Source organism: Myotis lucifugus, unplaced genomic scaffold (genome assembly GCF_000147115.1).
Source record: "Myotis lucifugus unplaced genomic scaffold, Myoluc2.0 scaffold_10, whole genome shotgun sequence".
NCBI lineage: Eukaryota > Metazoa > Chordata > Mammalia > Chiroptera > Vespertilionidae > Myotis > Myotis lucifugus.
This window is the reverse complement of record NW_005871058.1, coordinates 5282-25398: the sequence shown is the minus strand read 5'-3', so window position 1 is coordinate 25398 and position 20117 is coordinate 5282. Positions and strand designations below refer to the sequence as shown.

The 20117-nt window shown below is 38.2% G+C and overlaps 1 protein-coding gene across 1 annotated transcript in view; it reads right to left on the bottom strand.

Moving 5' to 3' along the window:
* LOC102418415 (solute carrier family 41 member 2) overlaps positions 1 to 15663 on the bottom strand; it is a 28330-nt gene extending 12667 nt beyond the window's left edge. Inside the window, exons 1-4 of the mRNA XM_023749837.1 lie at positions 15517 to 15663; positions 10860 to 10939; positions 7455 to 7586; positions 6365 to 6513 (exon numbers count right to left, since the gene is read on the bottom strand). Coding sequence (XP_023605605.1) covers positions 6365 to 6513; positions 7455 to 7586; positions 10860 to 10939; positions 15517 to 15530 — 375 coding nt within the window. The 5' untranslated portion in view covers positions 15531 to 15663. The remainder of the gene's footprint in view (positions 1 to 6364; positions 6514 to 7454; positions 7587 to 10859; positions 10940 to 15516) is intronic.
* Between the last annotated feature and the right edge of the window lie 4454 nt (positions 15664 to 20117).

Sequence of the window (20117 nt, the reverse complement as noted above, 5' to 3'; positions counted from 1 at the left end):
CAACAGAGAAAGGAGCCAGTGAAGACGGAAGATTATGCATCTTAAAGGAGCCTGAGAGTCATGATGGGGAGGCCCAATGCTTTCTAGATCTCCATCTCTGTCCCCACGAAGGCGGGAGTGTCTTCCTCCCCCTCCAATTCCACATCTAGTTTTATATTTCTTGATAAAGTCCCATTTTTGTGTAAGCAAGCGCCGGCAGGTTTCTGTGACTTGAATTCCAAAGAGCATTGATTAAGATATCCATTGTTTTTGCAATATATGTATAAAAACACTTGGATGTTTGTTTTATTAGGATGATAAATGAATTTTTCTTTGCTATGGTAACAATAAATTAAAGAATTAATTTTTAAAAAGTTTCATATGTATTGTTATTAGTTCAAGTTTCTCATCAGCTATAATGTATACTCCAATCTCACCCAAAAAATCTTCTAAAGAATGAAAGTCAGGCACAAGCACCAAGTTTGATTCTGAAGTGACAGGGGAAGAAGACTCTAAGGAGGTAAGTCTTAGGCTCTTTCTAGCTGCTTCATTCATTTAATTCTAATCTCCCACAGCTAAGAGAAGATCCTAAGTGGCAGGGACGAAGTCTCCCATTCCTTCTATACAGTGATGAGCACAGTACTGGGAAGACTGTATGTACTATATAGTTGATGAAATCGTGATAGTTATAACTCTCAACTTTACATATTGAAAATTTGTTATCATTCCACCATTTAAAAGAAACATTTTGTCTCTCCCACATGAAAAAAACAGATATGCCAGGAGCGACGGTTTTCTACAACCAAACTTTCACAGCGAGTCACTCATAGAACTTGGTGCTACTAGAATTCTGTAGAGTTTGTGGTAACCTAATTTTCTGTAGGAAGCCATCAGTAGCTAAAATAAGCAACTAAAAATTTCATTTAGAGATGGTTTGCACTGTTTACCAAAATTAAACACTTTGTTGGAATACAATAGGCATCTAGGGCTAGAAAAGTCTCATTGTTCTTTTCCCATTTAGACTTTTTAGCAGGAAAAAAATGTCAATATACTCCATCTTTTGGCCTTTTGTAGGGTATGTGACCCAAACTCTATGTTAGGATGTAAAAAAGGCCTCTCTTTTTCTTTGCTGTAGCCTTCCACAATTTATGAGAAGCACCTGGTAATTAAATACCAAGATTGTTAGCTCCTCTGGTTCAAAGAACCCCTCTGTTCAAACTGAGGGATAAGATAAGCTACTCTCAAGGTTGCATTTTTACATACATACCCCTCCTCCCTGCTGGTTTACAACCCAGGGATAATTAGTAGAAAGTTCCCTACCCACCCCCCCCCCCCGCCCTCCCCAGCTCCTCTTCAAACAAGCCTCTTTTGAACTCTTCATAACTTTTGCTCTAAGAATGTTTTATAGACTTCGGAAAAGTACTGTAAAAAGATAAAACACCTCCCCAGGTCCCCAGGACATCTGCCCGAACTGTCCTAAAGAACTAACAGACAATCCCCCAGATGTCTGCTCAATTTCTCTTAGCAACAGCGGTAGCCCCCAAATCACCCTCCTTTCCTTGTCCAGGGCTTTAAAAGAACGAGCAGCTTTTTTGTTCTTTGCCTTTTGTATTGATTAACAAGGCACTGGCCCTTTCCCTTTGGGGAAAGTAAAAATAAACTTTCTTTCTGCACCTATCTGTTCTTTTAGTTGTGAATTCTTTCACAGCCTGTCACTGGCCCAAAAAACCCTAGCACTCTATGCTTTTGCTTTTCACAAAGGAAGGCTTTCTAATACAAAGGGGAACAAGTAGGGGCTTTAAATAAAATAGGGAACTGAATCACAATGTACTGCTGTTCCTTCTTGGGTAGAGAGATTGCCAGTCTGTGTATCTGATTGATAGTTATCTTTGACCCTTCTCAGGTTTATTATGCAGTCAAGGTACTACATCCTTGAAAAAGACAGTAGGGGAGAAGGCAAGAATGAATTAGAGACAGAAAACCCTGAAGAAGATACCCCTTCTGTGCATCTTAGAAGGAAACCCAGCAAGGTCTGTCACAGCCTGAAATTCCATATTATGCTTTTGATTTCACAAACTAGCAGGTTTTAAGCAGTCAGTGGAGCACCTGAACGAGTAAGATGTGAAGGCAGAGGAAATCACTGCGTAGAGAGAAAGAACCAGGTGCCCCTGAGTTTGTAGAAGGAAGTACACTCTGGTTCTAGCACATCAAAGTTGTAGCTTCAATGGGCTAATTTGATACAGATGAAAAATTGTGTTCTAAGGTCAACAATTATACCCTTAACCACAGCTAGCAGCCTCATACTAAGTAAATGCTCACTGATGACACAAAAGGTATAACGGGCAATACAGGATGGTGAAGTTTGGTGCCAACCCATCCCTACTATTGAAAAAGTAACTCAACATGTAATGTGATTGATCAGGAATGCCGTTCACACATTACTCTGGCCTTGACATATTTCAACTACTCCGACTGCTCTTGGGCACTGGGCAAGAACATGAGGAAGACAACAATCCATCCCATCTACATCCATGGTTCAATGGCCTTAACGTCACAAAACAAAGGCACATTTGTTAGGTTCCTTTTAATTGCAAGACCCATAATAAATACCTGAACAACATCATTTGCGACATAATGGAGCCCGTGTGTAAATAAGACACAAACTAAACCATTCCAAGTCCCAAACAATTTCAAACTCAAATGGACTTTCTACTTTTCACTTGACAGAAGAACTAGCCATAGGACCAAAATTAGAAAACTCATATACTCTGAAGAGCTCCTATACTAAAGTTCCTTTTATAGAGAAATTCAAACATACACAAAAATAGACAGAACAGTACAAATCCCATGGGAAGCTCATTACCACCACTCAGTTTCATCAATTATCAACTCATGACCAATTCTGCTTTATCTATATACCCCTAGATATCAAGTCATTTCATCTTTAAACATTTCAGCAAATCCTTACAATTTCGACTGAACATTGATAAAACTTGTGAGGTTTTATGTTCATTGCCTTTTATTTTAAATACCTATATCAGTGTAAGAGAGGAAACTAGTGTTTACTGAAAGCAAGGAGGAGAAAATTTAGATTTTTCTGTGTGTGTGTGTGTGTGTGTGTGTGTTGTTTTTTTGTTTATTTTTGTGTTGTTGTTTTTTTCTGGACTATCTGGGACCTAAATGTAGATGTAAATTTTTTTCCCCTCCTACTGAAGGAAGAGACAGAGCTGACAAGATACAGTCATTCAGTTTAGTGAACACTCACTGAGCAATAGGGATGGGGCTAGATGCTGGAGATGTAAAAAGTGCGTAAAACAAAGAGCCTTTTTCTAGAATGGGTGAGACAGACACATAAGAACAAGAAACAAATGTCAAATCAATCCATGAGGCAAAGAGGTAGAGTTATAAATAGAAACACGTTCTAAAAATGGCATGTTTATCAACAGACCAATGAATAGCCTCTGAATATGTACCAGGGGATTGAGGAGAACATAAATTATAATAAATGACCATATCATATAAAGCAATAAAGGTAGCCAGCAGTAAAAAGGCATTTGAAATAACTTTGTTCCTACTGAACAATGGAAAAGTATTACTCCCCAGGTAGGTAGTTGCTTTTTCTTCCAAGCTCTGACAGCAAGTTATATGTAACTGCCCCCAGAGTTTAGTATATTATACTAGAGGCCCAGTGCACAAAATTTGTGCATGGACAGGGTCCCTATTGGCTGCCGGCTGCTGGCTGGGGCCTTCCTTTGTACCACACCGCCCCCTGGTGGTCAGCACACATCATAGCAAGCGATCCAACTCCCAGTCGGTTGAACTCCTGAGGGGACACTTTGCATATTAGGCTTTTATATATATAGATTATGATATTATATTCATTATAATTATTTGTTCATATAATGGTCTTCTCTCCAGACTATGAGTCCTTGAGGATAGGGTCTGAATTTATTCATCCTGGGATTCAAAACCAATTCCTGCATCTACTAGAACAAAGGCTTATTGAATGAATAAGTGAATGAATTATTTACAGGTGACTTCTAATAAAATATCCAGCACTATAACTGTAGAAAAGTTAAAATATCAATTAAGTCATAAGGGTTCTTGTTATCTTAAGAACAGATTCTAGTCCCCCTTGCCTGGCATTTAAGGCCTTTCCATCTACATTGTCCTTAATCTATCCTTTTAACCTTATCTCATCTATTCCCTTCTCCTATGTATTAGTTACTGTGTATGAGTTACTTTCTCTTTCTTTCATAAGCTCTGTGCTTTTTCATCTCTATGCTTTTACTCAGGAATCTCTAAAGTTTTAAATTATGTAGCCCTTTCAGTATAAAATGTTTGAGCATACTTAACACCATGCAAATATAGTATGCTCATTACAAAATAATCATAAAATAGAAGAAAACAAGCATTTTAAGCAAATGAAGAAAAACATATAGACATTTAAATCTTTTCTTTCCATACACAATGCATTATTTCACATCTGCTTCACTTTGAAAATTACTGACTTATATATAATGAAGAAATCTCAGAGAATCTTTGTGAAAATTAACTGAAACAAAACATGTAAAGCACTTAAGAGCACCGGTCATATTGGAAACACTGTAAATGTTGGTTAATTTCATTAGCATCATTAGCATCACGCAGTTTCTTTCTACTGGAATAGTGTCCCCAAACCTATCCTCTAGCCTCACTCATGTGTGTCAAACCCCTGAAAGGCCAAATTCAAATGTTCTCTCTCTAAATAATTATTTGAATACATTCCTTGAGGGGTTAGGATTTCTCAGTATAGGAAGTACCAAATCCTATAGAGCTTAGCAAGAAGTCATGACTAAGAAACCAAAATAAAGCTGGAACCGTTGGAAAAAATTAAGAACAATTTATAAAAAAAAGGATACAATGAAGAAATCTGTGATTATTAACCCCAAGAAAAATAAAAATACACAAAAGAAAATATAATCACAGTATATTATCTGGCTCTATAGTAAGCAATGTTTAGATAGGCCTAATAATGAGAACACTGACTACTAATTTAACAAAAACTTGTAATATAACTATTGGGAAAGATGGGGCATTCTGAGATTAATAAAAAAAACAAACTAGAAATTTAGGCACATCACTTTAAAACATACAGATAACTACCAGAAGAAATAGCTAAAATATTTCAAAGTGACTGTCTGAGAAATGCTTGAAAGGTAGAACCCTTTAGTACTATTTAATCTTAAAATTCTGTACATGTATTATATTGATCACACATTTTAAAAATAAAGACAATTTTCTTCAATTTTAAAATTAATAGCCTTCCATGTAAAATAAAGATGGCAAGCTGAGCATATGCATTCACCTCTACTCTCTCCTGTAACTTCAGTAACACAGCAGTGAAAAGATTTACAAAAGCACAGAAATCTCCCATAGAAAGGAAAAAAAGATAAAGAAACAGAGAATAAGAAAAGATAAGAAGTTTAATGCAAGAGTCCCAGGAAGCAATTAAGATTCCAGAAAGAGAGAGAGAATCACCAAAGAAGCTTTTCAAAAAAATTTCCTACAACAGAAGAACGTGATTTTTTACAAAAGGTTGAACTATGCTCAACAAAACAGTCCAAATACACCCAAACCAGGGCACAGCAACATGAAATTTAAGAGCAAGGGGGGAAAGAGAAGATCTTGCCAGCTTCCAGGGAGATAACAGTAGATTTGTACAATGAAATCAGCCATGAGAATGGCATCTGCTGTTCTTCTCAACGGTAATGGGAGAAATTAACAGACAAAGAAGCTATGCCTTTCTCTGTTTCCTAAAAGAAACAAAATTCTATATCCAGTCAACATATCAATGTACAGAAAAAAGAAAAAAAAAGTGGCTCAGGGGTGGAGCACTGACCATGAGCCAGGAGGTCATGGTTTGATTCCTGGTCAGGGCATATGCCCGGGATCCAGGCTCGGTCCCCAGTGTGGGGCATGCAGGAGGCGGCCGACCATTGATTCTCTCTTGTCACTGATGTTTCTATCTCTCTCTCTCCCTTCCTTTCTGAAATCAATAAAGAAAAAAAAAAATTTTTAAGGCATTTTACAAGATGCAAAGGCTCAAAATATTTACTCTGATGCACTCTTTCTCAGAAATCTATTAGAAGATGTATTCATATAAAACAAGAGAATAAATAAGAGGAAGACATGGAATCCAGAAACAGGAAATCCAAAGGTTCTATTGATCAGATCATATTAAAACAGGTCTTGAGTTACTAGTTTTAAGAAGATCAAAGCATTAGGAAGGCAGCAAGTTGATTTTTTTAAATGTTAAAATATTTCATGCCTTTAGATTTACATGTAGTTATACTTTTACATCAATTTGAGCATAAAAAAGATTATAAGAGGTTTTAACTCTTACCTGTAACACAGCAGCAAATAAAAATACTACTACGAAGATTACAGTTAGCGAAGTGTGACCACTCTTCATCAGATGAATCGTGTAGAGGAAAATTAAATGTCCGGGAATCACTAAAAGCAGCAGAACTTGAGCAGACTTATGATTTACTCCTGTAATGTAAAATGTAAACGTTGTTAAAACAAAATCATAGTTTGGTTCATAATAGGTCAGTTACTGAAATTTGAGGATTACTTTTTAGTTACGATACCACATAGCATCACATAAAATTCAACTGCTAAAAAGAAATGTATTGAAATTTGGGGATTACCTTTTAGTTACTGCATCACATAAAATTCAACTGCTAAAAATAAATTTCTTTGAAATTCTCCCTATGTTATAGTATGTTAATTAAACAAAAGGTGGTTGACAAAAATTTGCTATGAAGAACACTGGTCAGACTTTACATAAAAATAGAGGAAAGACAAAAGAAAAATATAAAGCTCCTACAGTACTAAAATGTTTCATTTTACATTTCCTTTAGAGTTCTCTCACTGTTATCATAAGCTGGGCATCTCTGATCCTCATTCAAAAGTCACAATTACATTTATTTTCATCAGAAAAAAATAACACGAATTGTGAGGCTTAAATGGTTGTTTTAGTTTGTTGGTTCTCACATGCCTGGTTGGCATAAATAATGCACGTGTCTTGTAACTGAGGTTATCACCCCTCATCCCGTTTATCTGGGATCGAATGCCTCCATTGAGAAGGCCAAAAAGATCACTACAGGAAAGACAGCCCACCTGTCTCCCTAAACCACCTAGCATTGTTTGCCCGTATCCATGAGGTTCCTCTTTCCAACAAGACATCCCAGAGAAAGGGACGAGAGAAAAATTACACAAAGCTCCTCAACAACTGCAGAATTGATAGGAATGATTTTTGCTCACTGGGATTTAATGAACAAAATCTATTCTATTTAAGATCTATTTAGCACGCAGAAATAACAAAGTTGTGCAATACTCACAAAATACGTATTCAACAACTGTTGCCCGCCTATCCTCACAGAGAGGAGAAGTTCCTGAAATAAAACATGTAAAAATCCACAAGCACATACCTGAACCAAAGAAAGTTCTAAACGGGTAGTAACAGCCTTTGCGTTCATCAGGCAGTTCTCCTGGGATGCTATGCAAGTGGAGGTACGTAGAAATCCTGCTCGCCTGAATGGCCACCAAATTACCACCAATCCCTGAAACACAGGAAAACAGAGTAGGTAGCCTCATATTTTAAACAACTTGCATCAATTCAACCAACTGCAAGCCTCTTTATGTCACACCCTGGGCCAATGAAACAAAATAAAAAGTTCTTCTGAGATGCGGATTTATTTAAGTGGAGGTAGATATTCCAAAGGCATGAAAAGCATTGTTCTGAAAGACATTATTTTTTCACATCTGACTTACTGTCTGGTCTGAAAGCAGACCAAAATAAGTTCTTTTTAAAAGTTACTATCAATCCCAAGATATAGGACGGGGAGTTGAACCATGACCTCCTGGTTCATAGGTGGATGCTCAGTCTCTGAGCCACGCCAGTCGGGCTGCCCAGATTGTTGTTGTTGTTGTTGTTGTTATCTTCACTGTTAAAAGTATTGCAGATGAAGAATAAGTATACTTGGAGAATCGAAGATGGCGGCATAGGTAAACACCGGAGACTGCCGCCGTAAACAACCACTTCAAAAATACAACTAAAAGACGGAACGGACATCAACCAGAACCACAGGAAGGCTGGCTGAGGAGAGACTCTTCAACTAGAAGGAAAAACAACAGCATTCCGAGGCTCAGAGGAGGCGCAGTGTGGAAAATTTAAAGGTACGGTGGTGCGGTGGTGCGCGCGCAAAGCGGGCTGGTGGCTGAGGGCGCGGTTGTCGTTTTCAATCAGGAGTGAGTCTCAGACTCTGGGCTACAGATCCGGGCGAGTCTCTAGGGACCCAGACTCAAACGGGAGAAGCGGGACTGTCTGGCTACGGTCCCTCCGAGGTTTGCAGCGGTCACTGGGACAGAGAGGCAGAGCCCCTGGGGACGGACTGAGAGCAGCCATAGCGGCTCCCTCCCCCCGCCCTGTTGATCCCGCCCCGCCCAAGCCCTGCGCACAGCCATTTGCCGATCGCCTCAGGCAAAGGCTGGATTAGCGCCTCCCCAGAAGATAGACGTTTTCCACACAGCTGATTCCTACAGCCAGTCGGCCTGGTGGTCAAATCCCTCTAGTGTTAACTACAACAATTAAGGCTTGGCTAGAACAAGACTGCGCACAAAGACCACAAGGGGGTGCACCAAGAAAGCATAAAAGGTGCGGAGACAAAAAAACATGACAGAAATGGAGGATATGGAGCTAAGAATCGCAATTTTGAGGGCTTGCAATAAACTTGAGCAGAGCCTCACAAAAACTAATGAGACCCTCGATGCTACGATAAAGAAATTAGAAAGTAAGCATACACGGACTGAAATAAAGAATAGTATACCCAATAGCAGACCAGAGGAGCACAAGAATCAAACCAAAGATTCGACAAAAAACACCCAACTGGAAAAGCAAAATGAAAAAAGAATCCGAAAGTGTGAAGATAGTGTAAGGAGCCTCTGGGACAGCTTCAAGCGGACTAATATCAGAATTATTGGGGTGCCAGAAGATGAGAGACAGCAAGATATTGAAAACCTATTTCAAGAAATAATGGCAGAAAACTTCCCCCACCTGGTGAAAGAAATGGACTTACAGGTCCAAGAAGCGCAGAGAACCCCAAACAAAAGGAATCCAAAGAGGACCACACCAAGACACATCATAATTAAAATGCCAAGAGCAAAAGACAAAGAGAGAATCTTAAAAGCAGCAAGAGAAAGAGACTCAATTACCTACAAGGGAATACCCATACGACTGTCAGCTGATTTCTCAACAGAAACTTTGCAGGCCAGAAGGGAATGGCAAGAAATATTCAAAGTGCTGAATACCAAGAACCTACAACCAAGATTACTTTATCCAGCAAAGCTATCATTCAGAATTGAAGGTCAGATAAAGAGCTTCACAGATAAGGAAAAGCTAAAGGAGTTCATCACCACTAAACCAGTATTACATGAAAGACTGAAAGGTATCCTTTAAGAAGAGGAAGAAGAAAAAGGTAAAGATACAAATTGTGAACAACAAACATGCATCTATCAACAAGTGAATCTAAGAATCAAGTGAATAAATAATCTGATGTACAGAATGAACTGGTGATTATAATGAATCAGGGACATAGAAAGGGAATGGACTGACTATTCTTGGGGGGGAAAGGGGAATGGGAGATGCGGGAAGAGACTGGACAAAAATCGTGCACCTATGGATGAGGACAGTGGGTGGGGAGTGAGGGCGGAGGGTGGGGCGGGAACTGGAAGGAGGGGAGTTATGGGGGTGGGGGAAAGAGAAACAAATGTAATCTGAACAAATAAAAATTTAATTTTAAAAAAATCCCAAGATATAAAACTAGGTAACAAGATGTATCATGTTTATCATCTTAATGAGAGAGAACATATGCTAGATTTATTCAAAAGATAAGGCTAGATACTTTTCTTCTCAGGTTACTAAAGAAATTTGTATATGGCACTATAAAAAAAACCTCAAGAAAGTCATCTTTTAATCTAGATTATCTTCTTATATACCCTGAACATTCTAAAGCTATATAAAAATTTCAATGTAGAGTAGAAATTTTAGATATAAAAGTGGATTTTGGAGAACTTATCTTCATATAAAATGTTTTCTTATACATAAGTAAATAAAAGTAATTTATACTAGATGTGTAGTATATCCTGTGACATGTTTTCCCCAGGCAGAATTACTTTTTGAATTATATTCACTTGGGCTATACTCAAATCCAATTTAATGAGAGCCAGACCAAAACCCAGTAGGACTGGATTAAAATTATCTTATTAAACAGAATCCATAGAAAAATCCCTGTGAACTTAAGTGCTGTAATTCCCATTTTATAGATAAGAAAAAACATAACACAGATTTTAAAGGGATCAGCAGAGGACTGATAGATTTTTTTCTTTTGTTTTTAATTTTTATTGAATTTAATGAGAGGGATGACAGATTTTCATGGACTCAAGTGACTCAAGCAACTGACTCAAACTGACCTAACTCTGATTTATCCATGAAAATTGATAAGGAGCAGCAGTAAAACAACACAAGATAGTAGATATAACCCAAATATCCAGAACTGAACTACCGCATTTTGCCTCACTACCCTTAAAAGCCAGGTATGCCTGACTCTCAAACTTATATCAGTAACAAGATTAAGAAACAGTTCTTTTCAAAAATGTGTTCTGCATATTGAAAAAGGGGAAGGTCATTTTCACTCTGAGCAGCAACCTGGGGTTGGAGAGAGAATGATTGGGATGGGACAGACAGCCCTCTTAAATCCGAGCCCTAAAATTCCTCTTAGCATTTAAGAGCATAGAAAGCCTTAATATCATTATGAAATAGTATATCTAATTCTTACCATTAATAACTGGTGTGTAAACAACAATTCCAACCAAGTTTGGATCAGATACAGTTGTGTCCAGAATAAGGCCTCCAATGCTGAAAGATATAAAATCATATAATTTAGGGAAGAGGAAAGGAAATGTACTAATTTGAAGCTGTTCTTTATATACAAACACCGCTACTTTTAAAAATAAAATAATTAGCCTGAGCCTGGCTGGTGTCGCTCAGTGGTTGAGTGTCAACCCAGGAAGCAAGAGGTCACAGGTTTGATTCCCGGTCAGGGCACATGCCCAGGTTGCGGGCTTTATCCCCAATAGGAGACATGATTGATGAAGTTTCTCTCTCACCGATGTTTCTATCTCTCTATTCCTCTCTCTTCCTCTCTCTCTCTAAATATCAATAAGAACGTATTTTTAAAAAGAAGAGATTGTTTTTAAAAATAAAATAATTAGACATTAAAAAATAGATAAACTATATCCAAGGTAAAAATCAATGTCAATCACAAATGTTGAAAATAAAACATGATATAAGCTGTAGCCCCACATTCAGGGCTCTCTTTCTGATCTCCAAGATAAGTGACTTGTAAAAAGGAAAGTATATACTTAAGTGCATATACAATGAACACTTGCAGAAAAACATTTAAAAATATTTTTGTTGCCCAGATAATAAAACTTGTTATAGAAAATATAAATAAAAAGAAAATAAAAATCAACCATAGTTACATCACTCAGAGTTATACTGTTAGCATGTTAGTAAATACCCTCCCCAGACATTTTAAAATGTGTATATGTTTAAAAATAAAAACCCAAATTGGAAAAGTATTTTCCTTCACTTTTATTAAATTTTATTTCTAGCATGCCCTAGCCGGTTTGGCTCAGTGGACAGAGTGTCAGCCTGTGGACTGAAGGGTCCTGGGTTCAATTCCGGTCAAGGGCACATGCCCAGGTTGCAGGTTCCTCTCTGGCCCGGGCCCTGGTCAGGTGCATGCAGGAGGCAACCAGTTGATGTGTCTCTCTCACATCGATGTTTCTCTGTCTTTCCCTCTCTCTTTCCGTCTCCCTAAAAATCAATGGAAAAATATCCTCTGGTGAAGATAAAAAACAAACAAACACAGGAGCATTATTTAAAAAGTGAAAGTACCACAAAGCTTATAAAATCGTCCCTGGTCCCACCCCCCAGATCCCGCTTTCCACTACCAATTCTTTTCAACTTTGTTAGCTGTTTCTTCTGGCATTTAATTCTGTATTTCTAAATAACACATTTTCCCTACTATTTCTTAACTTATAATTTTAAACATTTCCCTAACAGCATCCACTGTGGCAGATGGAGGATTTAATCTCACCCTTCCCTCCTCACTTTAGTCCCTTCACAATTCTCTTCCTCTCTCTATCCTGACAGTCTGGTTACCATTTTTGGTGAAACATTTAGAGTTTATTTTATTATAACAATGGGATCATAATTCACAACTGAAATACACAGCATCTTGTTAGATTTCCTCACTTGTACTGTTTGCTTTGTCTCATATTTTTCTTAAATTTTTTTAGCTGTTTATTCCTAATTCAGCCTCAAATTTGTAGCGAAGTTAATGAAATGCCCCTGATTACAGTCAAGCTCATCCGGCAGGTAACCAATTGATTCCACTTTCTTTCTCCTTAGAGACATTCCTCCTGAAGCCCACTGTTCTCCCGATAGCCTGGGCAGTTGCTCTCTAGGCCTGGTGCACGGCTGTCATCCCTACCTACCCTTCAATCGCCCCATGAGGAGGCTTAGTCTATGACTGTGACCAACTCCCAGCATTTCACAGGATCCTGTTGCCTGAATCCCCCCGGAAAAAAACAACCTACATTACAGAAAAACAAACCACATGCTATCCTCATTTCTATGTCGTCTTATTTCTTAGTTCCTTATTTTGATAAAATTATCTTTTGTCAACGTTTATATGAAAGGGTCTATGGGAAACCAATATACTGAAATCCTGTGTGTCTGAAAACTTCGTGAGTCTGTCCTTATGTTTGGTTGATACTGAGACCGTATTTTATGTTCAAAACATCCCTCCCCCTAACCGGTTTGGCTCAGTGGATAGAGCGTCGGCCTGCGGACTCAAGGGTCCCAGGTTCGATTCCTGTCAAGGGCATGTACCTTGGTTGCAGGCACATCCCCAGGAGGGAGTGTGCAGGAGGCAGCTGATCGATGTTTCTCTCTCATCAATGTTTCTAACTCTCTATCCCTCTCCTTCTCCCTTCCTGTCTGTAAAAACATCAATAAAAAAATATATATATAAAAAAACATTATCCCTCAGAATTTTGGAGGAATCGCTTCTGGTGTTGCTAGTGGGCATCATTCTGATTCCCAATCCTTTGTATGCAACTGGTTTTCATTCCGGAAGCTTTGGGGATTTTATGATGACGTGCTTTGATGTGGGCCCCTCCTGCTCCAACTCATGGTGCTGGACCCGTAGTGGCTCCTTTCAATCAATAGTGGCCCCTTTCAATCAGGAAGCCCATGTTCTTCCGTTTTGGGGAATTTCCTTATGTTAGTTTGGCTCAGTGGATAGAGCGTCGGCCTGCGGACTCAAGGGTCCCGGGTTCGATTCCGGTCAAGGGCATGTACCTTGGTTGCGGGCACATCCCCAGTGGGAGATGTGCAGGAGGCAGCTGATCGATGTTTCTCTCTCATCGATGTTTCTAACTCTCTGTCTCTCTCCCTTCCTCTCTGTAAAAAATCAATAAAATATCTTTAAAAAAAAAAATAGTGGCCCCTTTCAATCAGGAAGCCCATGTTCTTCCGTTCTGGGGAATTTCCTTATGTTATTTCTTTGATAATTTCCTCTCCTTATTGTTTGCCTCCAATCGTCTACCTCTCTGTTCTCTGTTCTACTTTCCTGGATGGTTCTACCTTCTAACTATTCTACTGATTTTGTTTCTGCTATTTCTATATTTCTGAATTCCAAGAGCTCTTCCTGTTTTGTTTTTTTCAACCCTCCTCTGAAATCATTCTGCTCTTACAGAATTGTGGATGCCGCCGCTTCTCATTTCTCTGAGGACATCGGAGATAGTTTTCTCCGTCTTTCATGTTACAAGTCTTAAACAACTGTCTGATGAAGAGCTACCCCTCCTTTTTTTTTTTTAAATATATTTTTATTGATTTTTTACAGAGAGGAAGGGAGAGAGATAGAGAGTTAGAAACATCGATGAGAGAGAAACATCGATCAGCTGCCTCCTGCACATCTCCTACTGGGGATGTGCCCGCAACCCAAGTACATGCCCTTGACCGGAATCGAACCTGGGACCTTTCAGTCCGAAGGCCGACGCTCTATCCACTGAGCCAAACCGGTTTCGGCTGAGCTACCCCTCCTTATAGGGCACAAGGGAAAGCACACTTGGAGGTCTGTGTGCCTGGGCAGAGCTGATCAGCAGGTGGGCCTCACTGAACAATGGTCAGGTGGGCATGCAGCTCCTTCACTAAAAGACCTGCAAGGGTCAATACATGCAGGTTTTCTGTTGAGCTGAAGACCTCCCCCAGAAAGACAGGATCTGATTTCTTGCCTGGAGCCTCTCCCATTTAGTCTCTCCAAAGTGAATTCCTGTCTTCTGCTAAGGTGGGAGGGGCAGCTACCTGGGTGGTCAGACTAGAGAAGGGCTGTTAGGACCTAACTGCTTCTTACACACACTGCCCATCAATCTTCATTTCAGCTTTCGGAAGTACTCAAGGCCCTAATGCCTCCACCTGTCTGGGTTCCTGAGGCTCAGATCCGGGCACTGCTTCTGGGTGCTCCCCCTGCTGGAGGCTGGGTTTTAGCTTTTTTCATTCAGTTAACAACTATCCACCTGATTCCTATCTTACTAATTTCTCATTTGCTGTCCTCTCTGTTCTCCTTCTCTTCGTAGTTTTATAGCTTTTTATCTTTTTATTGTCATTTTGGTAGTTTTAGGAAGGAAGATAAGCACGTCAATCTACCATGTTTAACAGGAAATTGATATTCATTTCTAGCTTACTCTTTTCACCAAGGGTATAATGAACACCTTTCCTCGTCAAAGACTTATAACAATGCTATTTTTAATGGCTGACTGATACTCCTTTTTGTGACTGCATCACACTTCATTTGATCAATATCTGACTGCTAGGCCTCTAAGGTATTCTCTCTTTCTTTCGTTAAAAATTCCATGGTGATTAGGGTCCTTGGAACTAAATCTGTTGCATATATCCTTAATTATATCCTTAAGTCCTGTCAGAGGCCTAGAGGTGGAAATACTTGAATGGCATACACATTTCTAAGGCTTTCTGATACCTATCTGAGCAATTTACTATGAAAAACAAGTAATGTTCTTGTCAGGTTACAACACACACACACACAAAAACACACCCACACATACAAACACACACATACAAAGACAAACACCACTAAATTTCACTCAGCAATCTGGTAAAGATTTGGTTGGAGAGAAGTTTACAACTGGTAGCCAAATGAGGTTCTCTATATCTACTGATTTCTGTAATTTCTATCACATATATCCATTATCACTTTGGATAATAAAGAATTGACCCAATATGCATAATATAATTGACCCAAGAAATAAAAAAGGCAATCAATTTGTTTTAATGTACACATAGATACAGGCACATAGGCTGCGCGCGCGCACACACACACACACACACACACATTTAATACTAACCTACTTATAACCATAGCTGTTATGACAGGCTCCCAGCCCGAGTAGAGCACTGTCCTGGTGGCTGGATGTTTGGCTGCTACTATAATCCAGATCGGAGTTAGAGCCAAGAAAAAGACACCAACCAACGGAGAAACGTAGTAATAATTCTCTAAAATTGAAAAAGAGACAGCATTTCAGTATCTGTTCTAACCATGTAGCGAATATTAAAAATTTACCAGAAGATATGTTATCAAACATATTCACAGGTTATTTATTTTCTACAAATTTCAAACAACTTTAAAACTGTATATAAGGTGCCCAGCCCAAATGGCTCAGTGATCGAGCATCCACCTATGAAGTAGGAGGTCACGGTTCGATTCCCGGTCAGGGTACATGCCTGAGTAGCAGGCTCAATCCCCAGTGTGGGGCGCGCAAGAGGCAGCTGATCAATGATTCTCTCTCATCATTGATATTTCTCTCTCTCTCTTTCTCTCCCTCTACATTCTTCTCTCTGAAATCAATAAAAATGTATTTAAAATAAATAAAACTGTAGATAAGATAAAAATATTAATGTAACTGAAAACTAATACATTAATTCAGCAAACATTTATTGAAATACCTATGTGACCTAGCAATAATAGGATGGGAAGAGCAATAATAATAGGATGGGAACAGCAATAATAATAATAATTAAATAATAATTAAAACAACAAGAGTAAAAAAGCCAACATTTATTTGGCTCCTACTATTAACCAAGCATTGTGGGAAATGCTTTATATTCATCGACTCGTTTAATTGCCCTCACAAGTATGAGGAGAACACTGTCATTCTTTTTTTTCTATTAAATTTATTGGGGTGACATTGGTCAACATAAACATACAGGTTTCAGGTGTGGGTTTCTATGTTATAAGATATGTATGTCATTTCTATTTAATAACAAACTGAGGCTTAAGAGTTTATAGGATAGAAAACTGGAAAAGAGGAAGCTATCAGAGAAAGAGCTTGAGAACTGACTATCAAGCCTTAGTGTGAACTCCACAAGGCTAGGCCAATAATTACTGGGGATTTGTCACTCAAGACCTACCCCCCTTTAGAGGAGAGGCCTCTTTGAACCCCGAGAACATTCAGTAGACCCAAGAAGAGTAGCAAAGCTAGCCCTAGTGTCGGGTATGCGGTAGCTTCTCCCCAATCAAACTCAGAACCAAGCCTTGTGAGGCTCAAGCTAATCCACAAATGACAGCCCACAAGAACAAAGTCCAATACTTTGCAAAGAAAAAAATTGAGCATGTAACAATATTACATTCACAATGTCAAGCATCCAACCAAAGATTACTTTTAAGAGTTTGGGATAATATCTGGTAGCATTTACAAGCTTCGTTAAATACACTGAGACATCCTACTTCCGTTAGACATGTCACCCTTCTCTTAAAAGTATCCAAGTACTTATACTAATCTTTATAAAGCTAATAAATTAAATGTACAAATACAGTGAGTTTTAAATTTTCATACATTCTCATATATATACACAAATTTGGTAAGATTTCGATATAAAAACCACAAAAATAGGTCAATTACTTAATTATGAATTTAAAAATGGAATTAGAAGACTGACATGTTACTCCAATGGGCTAAGTTAACAAGTGCACACACACACACAAAAATATGTACTGCTTCATTAGCATAAAACCATTAAACCCATGAGTCAAATTCTCAAATATTTTTATATTTAAATCTCCCTAAGTTTAAAAAATTGCCTGTCTCTTCTTGAAACAGTGACATCATTCCAGGACACTTTGGTTATATCATTTTAACTGATGGAGGTTTTATTATTATCAGAGATTATTATCAGCCAGGGCATTCTGGATTCTTCTCAGTGACTCTAATACTTATTTTGTATAGGAGAGACTTTATAACTTAAAGACAATTGATCTCATAGTCCTTGTAGCCTTAGATTTAAGTTAAATGTTACTAAATTTTCCTGACATCTCACAAAATTCTTCAACCCTACTCATATTATCTTTCATTGAATTTTGTATTCCTTCATCTTCCTAACATATTTACAGAACTTCTCACCTATGCCTGAAGATATTTCAAACTAGATAAAAACTCAAACTCTTTTCTATCAGGAAAGAACACCTTACTATAGATATTAAAATAATATCCAAACAACTTTATTCTTGCGGCTTTATCTGATCTTCCATCACATCTTCAAAATAATTATACCCACAAAATTCATTGAAAGATTTTTCTCCCATTTAAGGGACTTTGACTAACCCTACATATAGTTTCATTTTTTTTCTCTATGATTTTTTAAAAATGAAAAAAACACCTGTATTGAATGGATTCCCAGTTCTCCCTTTTAAACCACTGGATAAGGATAAAAAAAAACATCCTAATTAGGAAGCATTCTTACCTCCTAAAACAAGCAAGATTGCCAACAATCTCTTTACAGGGTTAAACAGAAATGAAAAGCATTAAAATCCATCAAACACAACTGAAAAGAACTATTTTGCTAGGTCCGATCATCTCAGTATTTCATTTTCAGGTCAATAGGGGAGCACCATGCCAGGCTTTTAGGTTATTCTCAACATGAAATCTCTGGAAGGTCATCTGAAGTTGAAAAAAAAAACACACCCATCCCAACCCCTGAATCACTGCCCTGAATTTTCAAAGAGAAGAAAAAATTTCTCGGAATGAAACTAAAAATAATGAGTGCAGTTCCTCAAAAACTTAACCAGAGTTATATCACTTTTTGTCAAGAGAACTGAAAATATATGGTCGTGCAAAAGTGTACAAGAATGTTCATAGCAGCACTACTCATAATAGCCAAAAAGTAGAAGCAGTTCAAATGGCCACCAAATGATGAAGGAATGATAAGCAAAATGTGCTATATTCATACAATGGAATGATGTTAATCCATACAATGGGATATTACTCAGTACTGATTCATGCTACAACAGAGATGAACCTTAAAAACGTTCTACTTTGAAAAAACAGCCAGACATTAAAGGCCACATATTGTATGGCTCCATTTATTGAAATGTCTACAATAGGCAAATCCATAGAGACAGAAAGTAGATTGCTGGTGCCAGGGAATGGGGGAAGGATACAGTGGGAGTGACGGCTAAAGGTCTCTTTTTGCAGTGATAAAGATGTCCTGGAATAGACAATAGGCTGCACAATCTGATGAATGTACAAAACCCCACCAAACTGCACACTTTTAAAAGGTGAACCGTATGGTATCTGAATTATTATCACATTTTTTAAAAAATTCCAACAATAGTCCTGGCCAGTGTGACTCAGTTGGTTGAGTATCATCTCATGCACCAAAAGGTTGCTGGTTCAATTCCCAGTCAGGGCACATGCCTAGGTTGTGGGCTGGATCCCAGGGAGTGGGTATGCAGGGGGCAGTTGATCAATGTTTTTGCTCTCACATCAGTGTTTCTCTCTTCTCCTACCATCCTCTCTCTCTCTAAAAATCAACTTAAAATAAAAAAATAAATTGCCACCTATTTTTTTTTAATTCCAACAATTATAAAAAAAAAGGAGGGGAGACTATATTTTTCAAAATTGCCAATGTCATAAAAGATAAATGTACAGTATATACATTTGTACATACGTAACATTGAGAAAAAGAAAGAAAAAAGAGAAAGCAAATGGGGTAAAACGTTAAAATTAGTTGAATCAGGATTCAGAATATACAGGTGCTTTTTTGTACTCTTTTTATTTTTGCAACTATTTTATACATTTGAAATTATCTCCAAATAAAAATTTTTTAAACACTAAAAAAAAAAAGAGTGGGAAAACCATGATAAAATAAAAGTAACTGATTTACTGTAAATGTGTTCTATTTCAATTTCCTAACAAATCTAACACACCCATTCCCATCAAATTAGATCGTATGTATAATAGCATAGGATTCTCCTGCCTTTTCCTTGGGTAACTTCTAATCCAATTCTGATAGCTAGGGGAAAATTACAAGTATAGAAAAAGGGGAGTGCTAAAATAGTCCTCTTTTTAGGATATACTGGTGTCTTATAGGTGTCACAAAATTGAAGAATTACCTTTAGAAAACCACTAATGGCACAATCAGCAAGAGAAAAGGGTCAATTCAAAGCCAACCATTGCCCTGGCCAGCGTGGCTCAGTCATTAGTGTCAGCCTGCACCTTGAAGCTTCTCTCTTTCCCTCTGTCTTCCCCTGCCCCCTCCCTTCCACTCTCTCTAAAAATAAATCAATGGAAAAAAATATCCTCACTCCTCGGGTAAGGATTAAAAAAAAAAAAAAAGCCAACCATTATCCATTTCTAGAGATTTCCCCACTTTGCTTTCTCCTGCCTCCTTAATCTACCACCAAGGGATTTCATGTACCTTCCTTATGTTTCTGTCCTTTGATTCTAAATGCATAAAAGGAATTCAAAATGCCACTCTCCAGAACATCTTCTCAATTATTCAAGATCTTGCTTCTGGGCATGTCCTCAAAAACTTGGCTCAGCCCTAACCGGTTTGGCTCAGTGGATAGAGCATCGGTCTGTGGACTGAAGGGTCCCGGGTTCGATTCCAGTCAAGGGCATGTACCTTGGTGGCGGGCACATCCCCAGTAGGAGTTGTGCAGGAGGCAGCT